The 13325-nt window shown below is 37.0% G+C and overlaps 1 protein-coding gene across 3 annotated transcripts in view; it reads right to left on the bottom strand.

Annotated features, from left to right (window-relative positions):
- LOC150092591 (low-density lipoprotein receptor-like) overlaps positions 1-13325 on the bottom strand; it is a 400302-nt gene that overhangs the window by 141381 nt on the left and 245596 nt on the right. For all 3 annotated transcript variants that reach the window (XM_090414387.1, XM_090414386.1, XM_090414388.1), the window contains one exon: positions 437-583. In XM_090414387.1, the coding sequence (XP_090270513.1) occupies positions 437-583 (147 nt within the window). The remainder of the gene's footprint in view (positions 1-436; positions 584-13325) is intronic.

The raw sequence follows: 13325 nt of genomic DNA, 5'->3' as shown, positions 1-13325 counted from the left end.
TCAATAGGTACATCATTCAAATAATGTTTGCACATTAGCATAACAGATTACCATTACTACAGTTTGGTATCTATATATAGAAACAGTTCCTAGTTTAATATATAACATGCACTTTTGATATTTTACGTATAGTATGTTATAAAAATTTGGTGGATTCTTTAAATTAGTGACCACAGGAGACTAATTTATAGGGCCATTAAATTCTACCTGTGTCTAAAACTGGTTCTTTATATGTTTATTACTGTACTGAATTCTACTGTTTTTTTTTTGCTTGATTAGAAAAATTTTATCTGGCTTTGCTATTTTAGTTAATAATTATATTCGTACAAATCAGTAATGTTCCAGAAAATTTGTTTTCTCAAATATTATTCCTTTAAAGGTAACACCCTATATTATTAGATTAAAATTATACTTAGTACTTGTTACTGTAACTCACCTAGAATAACACAGGTCCTCTGATCACTGATAAGAACCATGTTATCAGGACAAGCACAAAAAATTTTTGCAGAGTTTGCAGTAATATTAGGAGCAGGAAAACAAAAATGAGAACAGTGTCCATTCAAAGGAATGCAGTAATTTATACCTGAAAATAAATGAATAAGTAATCAATAAATACAATTAAAATTTATGCAAATATTACATTTTCCATCAGAAAGTCAAAAATTTTAAGGCAGTTTCAAAAAGCTCAAATTCTTTCTTTCTCTCAATCTTTCTCTCATAAAAAATCCAACTCCAATTGATCAGATCCATGAAGAGTATAAGGTGCAGGCTAGAAAGGTGACGAGCATGGTAAAGAAAGAAAACTTGCAATCTGAGAGGAGATTGGTTGGTCTGGCCAAGATTAACTTGAGGGAATTTTTCTGCTACATGGCAAGCAAGAGAAAATTATGGCAGACTGAAATTGGTGGATAGTCATGGCAGCAAACTAACAGCTGCAAAGGATATAGTGGAATTATTGAACGAGCACTTTATCGGCATATATCATACTGGTGTAAATGATCCAGTGCAATATATAGAAGAGAGGCAAGTATTAGGAGAATTGGAAGTGAAAGAAACAGAGATGTATCAGGTATTGTTTGGGTTAGATGTGAATAAGGCTGTGGAAATGGATGACATATCACCATGTATGTTTAAGGAATGTGCACCATAGTTGGTTATGCCCTTGACCTGGTTATTTAATGAAAGTCTTGAAGTGAGTAGGGTTCCTAAGGGGTGGAAAAAAGGCAAAATAGTACCACTCCACAAGCATGGTTCTAATACAGAAGTCTCCAACTATAGGCCAGTCTGTATAACTGCAGTTGTGGTCAAGGTGTTGGAGATATTGATAAGGAATAGAATACAGAATTGGGTTGATGGACATGGCATTCTTTATGATGGTCAGAATGGATTTGTAAAGGGTAGGTCCTGTTTCAGTAATTTACTTGCATTTTATGATAATGTGACGAGTGTGTTAGATAAGGGAGAATCATATACAGTGATATTCATAGACTTTGCAAAAGCATTTGATAGATTACCACATAATAAGTTGGAATACAAGCTACAGAAGATGGGAATAGACAGTGTATTAGATGGATCAGAGATTGGCTCTCTGAATGATACCAGCAGATTGTGTATGATGGAGCAGTGTCTCAAAAAAGAAAGGTAACCAGTAGCATGCCCCAAGGTTCTGTTCTTGGGCCCCTGCTCTTTAACTAGTTTCTAAACAATATATCATGTGGACTGACTGGGGAGCTTCAGTTATTTGCTGATGATGCAAAGTTGGGAAGAATTATAAGTAGCACTGCTGATGCTGAATCTCTTCAGGAAGATTTGAATAGACTTTTTACTTGGACAAAAGAGTGGGGTTGTAGTTTTAATATCAATAAGTGCAAGGTGTTGCATTTTGGAGTGCAGAAATATAAGGTTGTGTACTATATCGATGGTGCCATACTGCAGGAAGTGGATGAGATTAGAGATTAGGGAGTGATGGTTGACAGTAGACTGAAGTTTAGAAGGCATATTGCTAGGGTTACAAAGGTTGCACATCATAGTGCTGCTATGATAAGAAGTACTCTAACATGCAAGGATAAGGAAGTGGTTGTGCCACTGTATAAAGCACTGGTCAGACCACACTTGGACTATTGTGCTCAGATCTGGTCACCTGGTTTGCAATGTGATATGGAGACATTGGAGAGGGTACAGAGACGAGTGACTAAGACAATATTAGGAGTTTGGAATGCTGGCTATGGAGAGAGGTTGAAAAGATGTGGATATACTGAAGTAGAAAGTATACTGTCACCATGCAAGATCTCCTTGACTAACTATTGACTAACCCAGTTTTGCATCATCAGCAAATGCCAGCCTAGTTAACTGAATGGTTAGCTTATCTACTCGCCAATAAATACGCTGTGAGTTTGAAACCCACCATGGGCATGAATGTTTGTGAATGTCTTTAATAAGTAGGAGTAAGAGAGGTGATGTGATAGAGACATTTAAGTTAGTAAGAGGATGTAATCAGATTAATCCAGAGGGAATTATAAAAAGAGTAGAAGATAAGAGGGGAAGAACTAGAGGTCATTCCTGGAAGTTATGTAAAAGTGTGGTGAAGAATGGTGTGAGGAGTAGATTTTTTTCATGGAGAATTGTCAGTGAATGGAATGATTGCCAGAATGTTTTGTTAATGCAAGGAGTGTTAAGGACATTAAGATTCTCTATGATAAATATGTTGTTGGTTGAATGAACCTTCCACGATGAGTCTGTCAATTCCATGGAAGGTGTAATAATAATAATAATAATAAGATTAATAATATTTCATGTTATGATTAATGTAAATGTAACCAAATGTTCTGTGTGTTTATTAACAACAGTATATGAAATGAATACATTCATGTTATTTATTAAGTGCATTAAACGGCAATCTCCAATAAAGGGAGTAGAAATGCATATTTAATTGTGCATTTTATTGTTGAATGCACTTAATTCTACTTTGGAAGGTTTTTTTTTTTTAATCCTTTAGAGTATGTGGCTATTCTGACTTACTCATCTACTATTATTATAATAATTATGATAATAATAAATGATGATGATAAATTATAATGATAATAAATGATAATTAATAATAAATAATAATAATTAAATGATAATAATATTATGAGCCACAGTAGATTAGTCAATATTTATGATACACTTTGGTTTAAAATACCTAGGTTTGAATATAGGTCTTTCTAACCAAAAGGCATCATCGATAAGGGCTTGTCAACTAACTCATAGAAGTAACTCAATGATTTAGTAACTAACTCTTACAAGAAGACTTTAATAGATTGAGTGAATGGGCACAGGAATGGGGATACAAGTTCAATGTTGCGAAATGTAAAGTTTTAAAATTTGAGAAACAAAGATGGGATGTAGAACTTAAGCTTGGTGGAGACATATTGTTGTAGGTACAGGAAATAAGAAATCTGGGGTGATAGTGGATAAGGATCTGAAATTTAGGGGACACATTGCCAAAACTGTGTGGATGATACAAAGACTTCTGGGAATGATGCGGAGGACACTGACCTTGTAGAAGTAGGGAGATTCTTCTTTATGGATTTGATTAGGCCACATATGGACTACTGTACACAGATTTGGTCATCTGGTTTTCAAAAGGATATAGAGATGTTGGAAATGATCTAGAGGCGACTGACTAAGGTAGTTTCTGATCTCTGGAATGTTGAAAATGAGGAAAGGTTGAGAAGAATGAAGAAGAGGACACAATTTGTAGAAAAGTGAATGACAAACAATATTAAACAGGAACTGCATGCGAAAAAGAGGCTATTGAAGAGATATAATAAGACAGGTGAAGAGCAGGTGCATGAAGAATATAAGACACAGGCCAGGAGAGTGACTAGTATGGTAAGGAAGGCGAAACTGGAAAAATGAGAAGAGATTGGCCCTAAGATCCAAAGATAATCCTAGAGAAATTTTTAGCTATGTGACCAGCAGGAAGAGAAATGACTGTGGAAGATTGTGGGATAAAAATGGGAATAGAGTGACTGATGCAGAGGATATAGTAGAATTGTTCAATGAACACTTTATTGGAGTATTTCATCCTATTATTATTATTATTATTATTATTATTATTATTATTATTATTATTACGGGAAACTCCAGGGAGTCCTTAGACTCATCGAGGGAGGCCCCAAATCATGTTCATCACAACTATTTGACATTCATACAGTATCTATCATACCTCACCTTAAACTCATTCACTGTCACAGCATCCACCACAGACTCTGGCAGCCCATTCCACTCATTCACCACTCTAAAAGTAAAGAACCCAGCTCTAACACCCTTACTTACCACTTTTACCCATCTTCCATGGATGTCCCCTAGTCCTCCTACAACCAGCCCTGTTCTCAAAAATATCTTCTGAATTAATTTTATAGAAACCCTTCAATAATTTGAATGTCTCAATCATATCTCCCCTCCTCTGCCTATCAACCAATTTTTGCAACCCACAAATCCTAAATCCTGGAGGAGTAAATTTTAATACTAGAGGGATAGGGCAGTTTAGAGGTGCAGGAGAAGAGTGTGTTTCAGATGCTGAGTACTCTGGATGTCAATAAAGCTGTGGGACTGGATGGTATTTCACAATGAGTTTTGAGAGAATGTGACAAAGAACTGACAGCTCCTTTCACCTGGCTTTTTCAGTGAAAATCTGACTATGGGAAAGGTGTCCAGAGAATGGAAGGAAGGTAAAATAGTGCCATTGCATAAGGGTGGTAGCAGACTGGAAGTGTCAAATTATAGGTCAGTTTATGTGTCATCAGTAGTTATTAAGGTCTTGGAGAAATTAGTGAGGGACTATATATAGCATTGGGCAGATGAGAGTAATGTTACCTGTGAGAATCAAAATGGATATGTTAAGGGAATGCTCTTGCTTAAGTAATATGATTGCCTTTTATAATAAAGTGACGAGAGCAGTAGATGAGGGAAAGGCATATACTGCCATTTTCTTGGATTTAGCGAAGGCATTTGACACGGTGACAGATGATAAGCTGATATTTAAGTTGCAGCACATAGGTCTGGATATCAGGTTGGTCAACTGGATTCAGGATTGGCTATCCGATAGGTGTCAGAGAGTTGTGTATGGTGGGGCAATTTCAAGGAAGCAGAGGGTTACAAGTGGGGTCCCACAGGGCTTAGTACAGGGACCTATACTGTTTAACCTTTATATTAATGACATTGGTAGTGGATTGCAGGGGGATATTCAGTTGTTTACGGATGATCCAAAGCTGGGAAGGGTTATTAGTAATAGTGCAGATGCGGTAGCCCTGCAAGAGGATTTGAATAAGCTAGACAAATGGGTAAATAAATCTGCGTGTCGGTTTAATGCAGCAAAATATAAGGTCTTGAGGTTTGGGACACATTGATGGGACGCTGCATACTCTATGGGAGGAGTTAAACTGGAGGAAGTAGGGGAGACAAGAGACCTGGGGTTGATGATTGATAGAAACCTGAAATTTACGGGACATATTGCAAATGTGGTGAAGGTAATACAGAGGATTGCTGCAATAATGAGAAGGACACTGACCAGCAAAGATAAAACAGTTATTATTCTGTTGTATATGACTCTGATGAGACCACACTTAGACTATTATTCAGAGATTTGGTTCTCTGGATTTGAAGGGGATAAATTAACTGTGGAAATGTTACAACGGCGGATAACAAAGATGGTTTCAGGACTGTACAATGTTAGTTATGAGGACAGGCTGAGGGAATGTGGACTGCAGAGTTTGGTGGATATAAGAAGGAGAGGTGATATGATTGAGACTTTTAAAATGTTGAGAGGTGGTTACAGGGTTGACACTGGGGAGTTCTTTCGCTTGGTTGAACATCATGAAGGATTGATGACAAGGAGCTATCCCTGGAAGTTACGAAAGGAAACTGTGAGAAGTGTTTTCTTTGCATGGAGGGTAGTTGAACCATGGAATGCATTGCCTGATAGAGTGGTGAGAGCAAGAACGGTCAAAGAGTTTAAGGAGTGGTATGATAGACTTTGTGTTTCCTAAGAATGACCTCCAACGATGAGTCCTGATAGACTTTGTGTTTCCTAGGAAGGACCTCCCGCGATGAGTGTTTTGACTCCATGGAGGCCTGAATAATAATAATAATAATAATAATAATAATGATAATAAAAAGATGCAGTTTACAGAGTCTAGTGGATAGAGGAAGAGAGGTGATATGATAGAGACCTACAAGTTAGTAAAGGGTTATTATAGGATCAATGTTAAACAGATTTTACAGAAAATAGTGGGAGATCAGGGGAGAACCACAGGTAATCCGTGGAAGTCTGTATCAGTGTTGAAGAGTTTTTAAAGAAGACTGTGGGAGATCAGGGGAGAACCAGAGGTAATCCTTGGAAGCTTGGATCAATGTTGAAGAGGTTTTACAGAAAACACTGAGAGATCAGGGGAGAACCAAAGATAATCCTTGGAAGCTGTATAAGGAGGGTGTGAGCAGGGTAGTTTCTTGTTCTCCTGTTATTTCTCATCTTCTACTCTATAATACATCTCTTTGATAAATCGTCTTACCAACTTAAATGTCTGAACTTAAATTCAGCACCTCTGTAGTGCAATTGGAATAATAACGGTACGTTGCACTCTTCGATTGGAAACAGGTCTAAGTTTGATTGTCGTTGTGATGGGAGGAATCTTTATATGGATTTTTTCAATTGAAGGTGAGTTAGCCGATCTCATACAGAGGTAGTAGGGTTTTTCTCCCAGAAATTTTGGGTTTTTCATCCCACATACAGACAAATTGGCCCTTCAGAACACATGCAATTTACAGCCAAAAAAATACTAGTGGTGGTGTAGATACCAGTAGATAGTGTTGATGTAGATGATAATGGTAATAGAGGTTCAGTGTTGTTGGTGGATGGAGTGGTGGAGACGGAGAGCTGTAGAGTAGATGTTCTCCCTCGATTACTCTTCGGATTCATTGGAGGTGTCACAAAATAATAATAATAGTAATAAATGTCTGTGTCACATTATTGTTGTTACTAACTATTGTTGTTACACACTGTTGTTATTAACATCTCCAATATGCTCTTTTGTCTAATTTCCAAACTTCTAGATGTTTGCCCTATGTAAGCAATGCCACAAGAACATGGAATATTGTAAAAATCCAGGATGTTTGTTAAAATGGGTTGTGGTCCTTAGGTGAATGCAACAGAGTTTGTATAGTCACAATGGTCTTGAAAGTCACTCTTATGGCATGAGATTTCAGGAGAGTAACGATTCTGAGAGAAAACTTTCCTTACCAATATAAGAGATAGAAACTATGGTTCTGTAGCAAATGTCAAGGATCTGTTGTGGAGAAGTAGTAGAAGAGAATAGTATTCTTTGTACCATTTTCTTAGAATATCCATTGCTCACCAATAGTTGGAAAAGAGGATGTAATTCTTCTTTCTTCACCTCCTTGTAATATAGATTGCCTTTTTTTCAGCATATTTAGATATGCTGAAACATAATACCCAATGTTTGTGATATATGATGCAATAAATAGAAATGTAGATAACAACCTATATGAGTGGGCTTATGGTATATGCTAAGAGAGGCCTCCTTCTGTTTTGTGTTCTAAAGTGAATTTCATTTTATTGTGAAAAGTGTTAATAGATGAAAGAATGTCATGAAACTCAGCCACATTGTATTTCTAGATTATAAATATGTCATCTACGAATTACCACCAAAGTGATGGTTTGGGATTTGTGGATATCAGGAAATCTTTTTCAAAATTTCCATGAATAAATCAGCACATGGAGGAGATGGATGGCTTACCTCTGCAAAGTCAGATAACTGTTTGTAGATTTTCCCGTTCCATCAGAAATAATTTGAGTTGCAACAATGTCTAAATAGTTAGGAGACGTCAGGAAGGAACAGTTCATCTACAAGTACCATAACTTCGTCTACAGGAACATTTGTGAATAAAGAAACAATATCTAGACTAGCTAGATTGTCATCGGCAAGACAGAAATTTCTCCTAGTTTTTCTATAAAGTGCTGCGAGTTTTCAATGAAGGAGTCTGTGTATTTGATGTGCTCCTTTAGAAGATTAGTCTGATGTATTGATAACAAATAAAGAGGCAAGCTGATACCATCTACAATAGGCCGAACAGGAATATTACTCTTGTGTGCTTTGGGCATTCCATATAATCATGGAGTTAAGGGGTGCATAGATTTTTTTATATTATTATTATTATTATTACCACCCCAAGACCTCATGGAGTCGAAGACTCATCTGGGAGGTCCTTATATCACACACACAGCTCATCACTGTGTTTTAAACACATTCAAACTCTTTGGAGACACCACATTCTCAGGCAAGGCATTCCAATCATTCATAACTCTGCATGAAAAAAACCTGCCTCTCACTCCCCTACTCACATCCTCTTTATACAGTTTCCAGGGATGACCTCTGGTTCTCCCCTGATCTCCCACTATTCTCTGTAAAACTTCTCCAGCATTGATCCTATAACAACCCCTTACCAACTTGTAGGTTTCCATCATATCTCCCCTCTTCCTCCTGTCCACCAGACTCTGCAAATTACATCTTCTCAATCTTTCCTCATACTCGACATTCCAGAGGTCTGAAACTACCTTAGTCAGTCTCCTTTGGACCCTTTCCAACATCTCTTCATCCTGCTGAAAACCAGGTGACCAAATCTGGGCACAATAGTCCACGTGTGGCCTAATCGAAGCCTTATACAACGGAACAAGAATCTCTCTACTTCTACATGTCAGTGTCCTCTGCATCATTTCCAGAAGCCTTTGTGTTGTCTGCAATTTTGGCGATGTGTCCTCTAAATTTTAGATCCTTATCCACTATCACCCCCAGATCTCTTATTTCCTCTACTTCCAACAATATATTCTCACCAAGCATAAATTCTGTATCCCATCTTTGTTTTCCAAATTTTAAAACCTTACATTTTGCAACATTGAATTCACATCCCCATTTCCGTGCCCAATCACTCAATCTATTCAAGTCTTCCTGTAAGGCCACAACATCTTCACTATACTTCATGGTTCGTCCCAACTTTGCATCATCTGCAAACAACTGAATAACTCCATCCAAATCTTCGCCTATATCATTAATATACAAGTTAAACAGTAATGGCCCTAAAACAGACCCCTGAGGCACTCTACTAGTGACTTTCTTTTTCCTGGATATCGCTTCCTCATACACAACTTGTTGATACCTATCAGATAGCCAGTCTCCAATCCAATGCACCAATCTAATATTCAACCCCATCTGCTCTAGTCTGACTGTCAACCTATCATGAGGTACTCCATCAAAAGCCTTTGCAAAATCCAAGTATATTACTGTGTATTCTTCTTCTCTGTCCAAGGAAGCAGTCACTTTATTATAATAAGTAAGTAGATTACTAAAACATGACCTCTCTTTAGCAAATCCATGCTATCCATCAAAGATAATATCATTGTTATCAACCCAACTCTGGATCCTAGTTCTCAAAAGCTTCTCCAACAACTTAACCACAACACCTGACACAGAGATAGGCCTATAGTTTGATGCTTGAGTTCGATCACTTCTTTTATGAAGTGGCACAATCTTGCTCTCCTTCCACTGCTTAGGAACTTGACCGAGTGCAAGACTCATATTAAAAAAATATGTCAAGACAGGTGTCAACTCCCTGGCACATTCTTTCAGAACACGTAGTGATATATTATCAAGTCCCACAGCCTTATTAACATCTAGTTTACTCAACTCCCCATACACCTCTTGCTCACCTACAGTCAGTCTCTCCTCCCCATCATCAACTGCTCTCAATCCCTCCATGAAGTAACATTCACAAGATTGAAAGATCTTTATGAACTGTTCATGAAGTATCTCCACCACACATTCTGCATCAGCTGTTTTTATACCATTTTCTCCAATCAATGTCATCCTTCCGTAATTATTCTTTCTTTTGCTGGCTACATATCGAAAGAATTCCTCGGGATTCTTTTTGACTTCATTAGCCAACTGCTGTTCATACTTCTCTTTAGCTACCCTCACCAACCAAGTCACCCTGCTTGCTTGGTCTTTGTAGACCTCATTGAATTGGTTATTTCCACTTCTCTTATGCTGCCTCCACAATGCCCTTTTCTCTGTATCGCATGCTTAATCCCTTTATTCATCCATCTCACACCCACCTTATTTAACCTTCTCACCCTTGGAATACATTTAGACATTGCATCTACTAAATTTCAAAATTTGAAAATTGGGGGATTTTCAAACACTTTTTGAAAATCCCCCAAGCTGCATTGATCTCTTTTCCAGCTAACTCCTCATTCTAAGCTACACCTGCAAGCTGTCTCCTGAGCTCTTTATAATGACCCCCCTCCCTTGTAGTTCCACATATACCCTTTTCTCACAGGGGTCCTCGCACTGCTGGCAACCACCCAGGTAATCACCTCATGGTCACTCTCACCAATTGGTGGACGATTTGACACCTCATAGACCATGTAGTCATGTTGCATAAAACATTATTGATTTCTTCATGGTCAAGAAGTAAGACATACCTCATTCACTGTAGAAGAATGTGATATTTGGAAGTCACTTATTAGATCTTTCCACACATTTTAACTTTTTTGCTACTTTTAGCTTTTCAGCCAACTATTGTGCATACCTAGTGAACAATGTTTGACCCATGCCAGCTTCCATGCTCTCCTGTTTGTTTGTTTTTTTTTTACTTTTGTGTAATGGTTCCTACATATTCAGTTTTAGTTATGTAATGGTTCATGTTTACTGCTTTTTTTTTCTCTTCCTAACCCAGAAGAAGTCACTAGCATATGTGGTGAAACTAGCTAGTTTAACTACTTATATTATGACCTATTAAACACAGTGTTAGTTATCATTTGAGATAAAATATTTCAATCTGCATCCCATGCTATATAAGACAGTGTATAGAGGATGTTCAGTTCTCTCTCTTGCACTTTTCTGGTAGTTGACAAATATGTGAAAGAATATAAGCTTCTTGTATATAATGAATAAGAGGAACTTGGCTGCTTTTGCTACTCAGATAATAGTTTTTTCTCTACCATAATTCTGGGTCAGCACGAAGAACCTATTTTCAGCAAATATATACACTTCAGAAGACACCTTGCTTATGAAAACTTGAACCCATTATTGAGTGTCCATGAAGTTAGATAATCAATCTCTTGGTCCAGTAGTCTTTTGTTTGCCCTCATGTTACAGGAATGACAGAGAATGGTAAAGTCATCAACACAGAGCAGCATAGCACCTTGCTTATAGTTCTTATGTTGTAAAGTTAACTTTAACAGCAAAAAGCATTACACTTAAAGGCTCTCAGAAGAAGGAACCTTTTCCTAGTGGTATGATCGAGACAAGGTGGTTCCCCTCTGTAACTTGGAAAGTTCAACTAGAGAGAAATTTAATAAAAAGGGAAAGATATCTTCTGAGATTGAGGTTATAAAGGTCTTTGTAATATCCACATCTCCAGGTTGTGTTATGCTCTTTTCCATGTCAAAGAAAACTAACACCAAGTGTTCCTATTTTAGAAATACATCTCTGATGGATGTCTTTAAATGAACAAAGTGGTCTAGCATTAGTTGAAGTCTACAGAAGCCATGCTAAAAGGGCTATCATCTAAATTCTGGAAGATAGGTATTCATTAGCTTCTCCAAGATCTTATGGAAACAGCATTGTAATTGTTTTAGGTTTTGGACTTTGAGAAGGCTAATTTCCTGGCTTTGAAAAAGTAATGACAAGTGCCCTTTTGCCATGCATATGTAAACCACTTCTTTATAAGAGTCCTGTCATAAAATAGGAGTAGTAAATCCATAGAATATTTTGGGAGAACTTTTTTTATTTTCTCATAATGAATATCAGATTCTACTGTACTTATATCACAGATTAAGGCTGTTTTTGAAAATCTTTAATGAATGACTGATTATATGATTCTAATCAATTCAAGAAATATTAAGCCACTGTTTCTCTTGTTGGAGATTCAAAAATTCATGAGGATATGAAGTTGTTGCTGATATTTAGCAATGCTTTAATCTGGAGTATCTGCGGTTGCCTTGGGACTACCAGTAGCAACTGTACGTCCATTCTGTTCCAGGATTTGATAAATGGGTATCTTGGAGATCTATAGATCTACCTCCATTTTTTTTTTTTTTTTTCACATATCACTTTTACATTGGTTGTATGAGAAACATGTATAAACTGGATCCAAGATTGCTTTTGACCTTGATGATTAATGTAATCTGCTTTAGTTGAAGTCACATGCTTTTTTCCATGTCAAAGAAAACTAACACCAAGTGTTCCCGTTTTAGGAATACATCTCTGATTATGTATATAAATGAATAAAGTCTAGCATCAGTTGGTGTCATTTGGGTTAGCCAGAAGTGTTAATGGTTGACCAAATTACTGTAACTTTAGCATACTATGCAGATTATGACATAGCTTGTTTCTTTGTATATGTTAGAAATATGTATAAGTTAGAAATAGAATATAGTATTGGGTTGATGGAAATAAGTTTTAAAACAAAAACAAAACAAAACAGGTTTTATTTTAGCAATCTGCTTATGTTTTATGATAAGGTAATGAATGTGTTGGATAAGGGAGAATCATATACAATGATATTCTTGAACTCTGCAATAAGCCTTTGATAGATTACCACATGATAAATTGGTGTATGATAGAGCAGTATCTCAGAAAAAGGAAGGTGACCAGTGATGTGTCTCGAGGTTCTGTTCTTGGGCCCCTACTGTTTAACTTATTTGTTAATGATATTTCATGTGGATTGACTGGGGATCTTCAAATGTGTGCCAATGATGCAAAGTTAGGTAGAATTATCATCAGTAGTGCTGATGTTAATTCAGTAAGGAAGATTTGAATAGACTTTTAGCTTGAACAAATGAGTAGGAGTTGCAGTTTTAATATTAATAAATGTAACATGTTACACTTTGAGATACAGAGATATAAGGCTACATATTGGATTGGTGGAGCTGTACTTCAGGAATTGGATGAAATTCAGGATCTTGAAGTGATGATAAACAGTGGATTGAAGTTCCGAGGGCACATCGCAAATGTTACAAAGAATGCACACTGTGCTGCTGTTATGATAAAAAGTACACTGACATTTAAGGATAAGGAGGTGGTGGTGCCTCTATATAAGGCATTGATCAGATCACATATAGACTATTGTGCTCATATTTGGTCACCTAGTTTTCATTGTGATGTGGAAACACTACAGAGGGTCCAAAGACAAATAACCAAAGTGATATCAGGACTCTGCTGTGTTGGTTATGAAGAGAGTTTGAAGGGTGTGAGGAGTAGATT

The sequence above is a fragment of the Typopeltis vanoorti genome, chromosome 25 (genome assembly GCF_054136105.1).
Source record: "Typopeltis vanoorti isolate ZY-2024b chromosome 25, IOZ_Tvanoo_1.0, whole genome shotgun sequence".
NCBI classification, from domain to species: domain Eukaryota; kingdom Metazoa; phylum Arthropoda; class Arachnida; order Uropygi; family Thelyphonidae; genus Typopeltis; species Typopeltis vanoorti.
The sequence above is the reverse complement of the archived record's forward strand: the minus strand, read 5'-3'. Positions and strand labels throughout refer to the sequence as shown.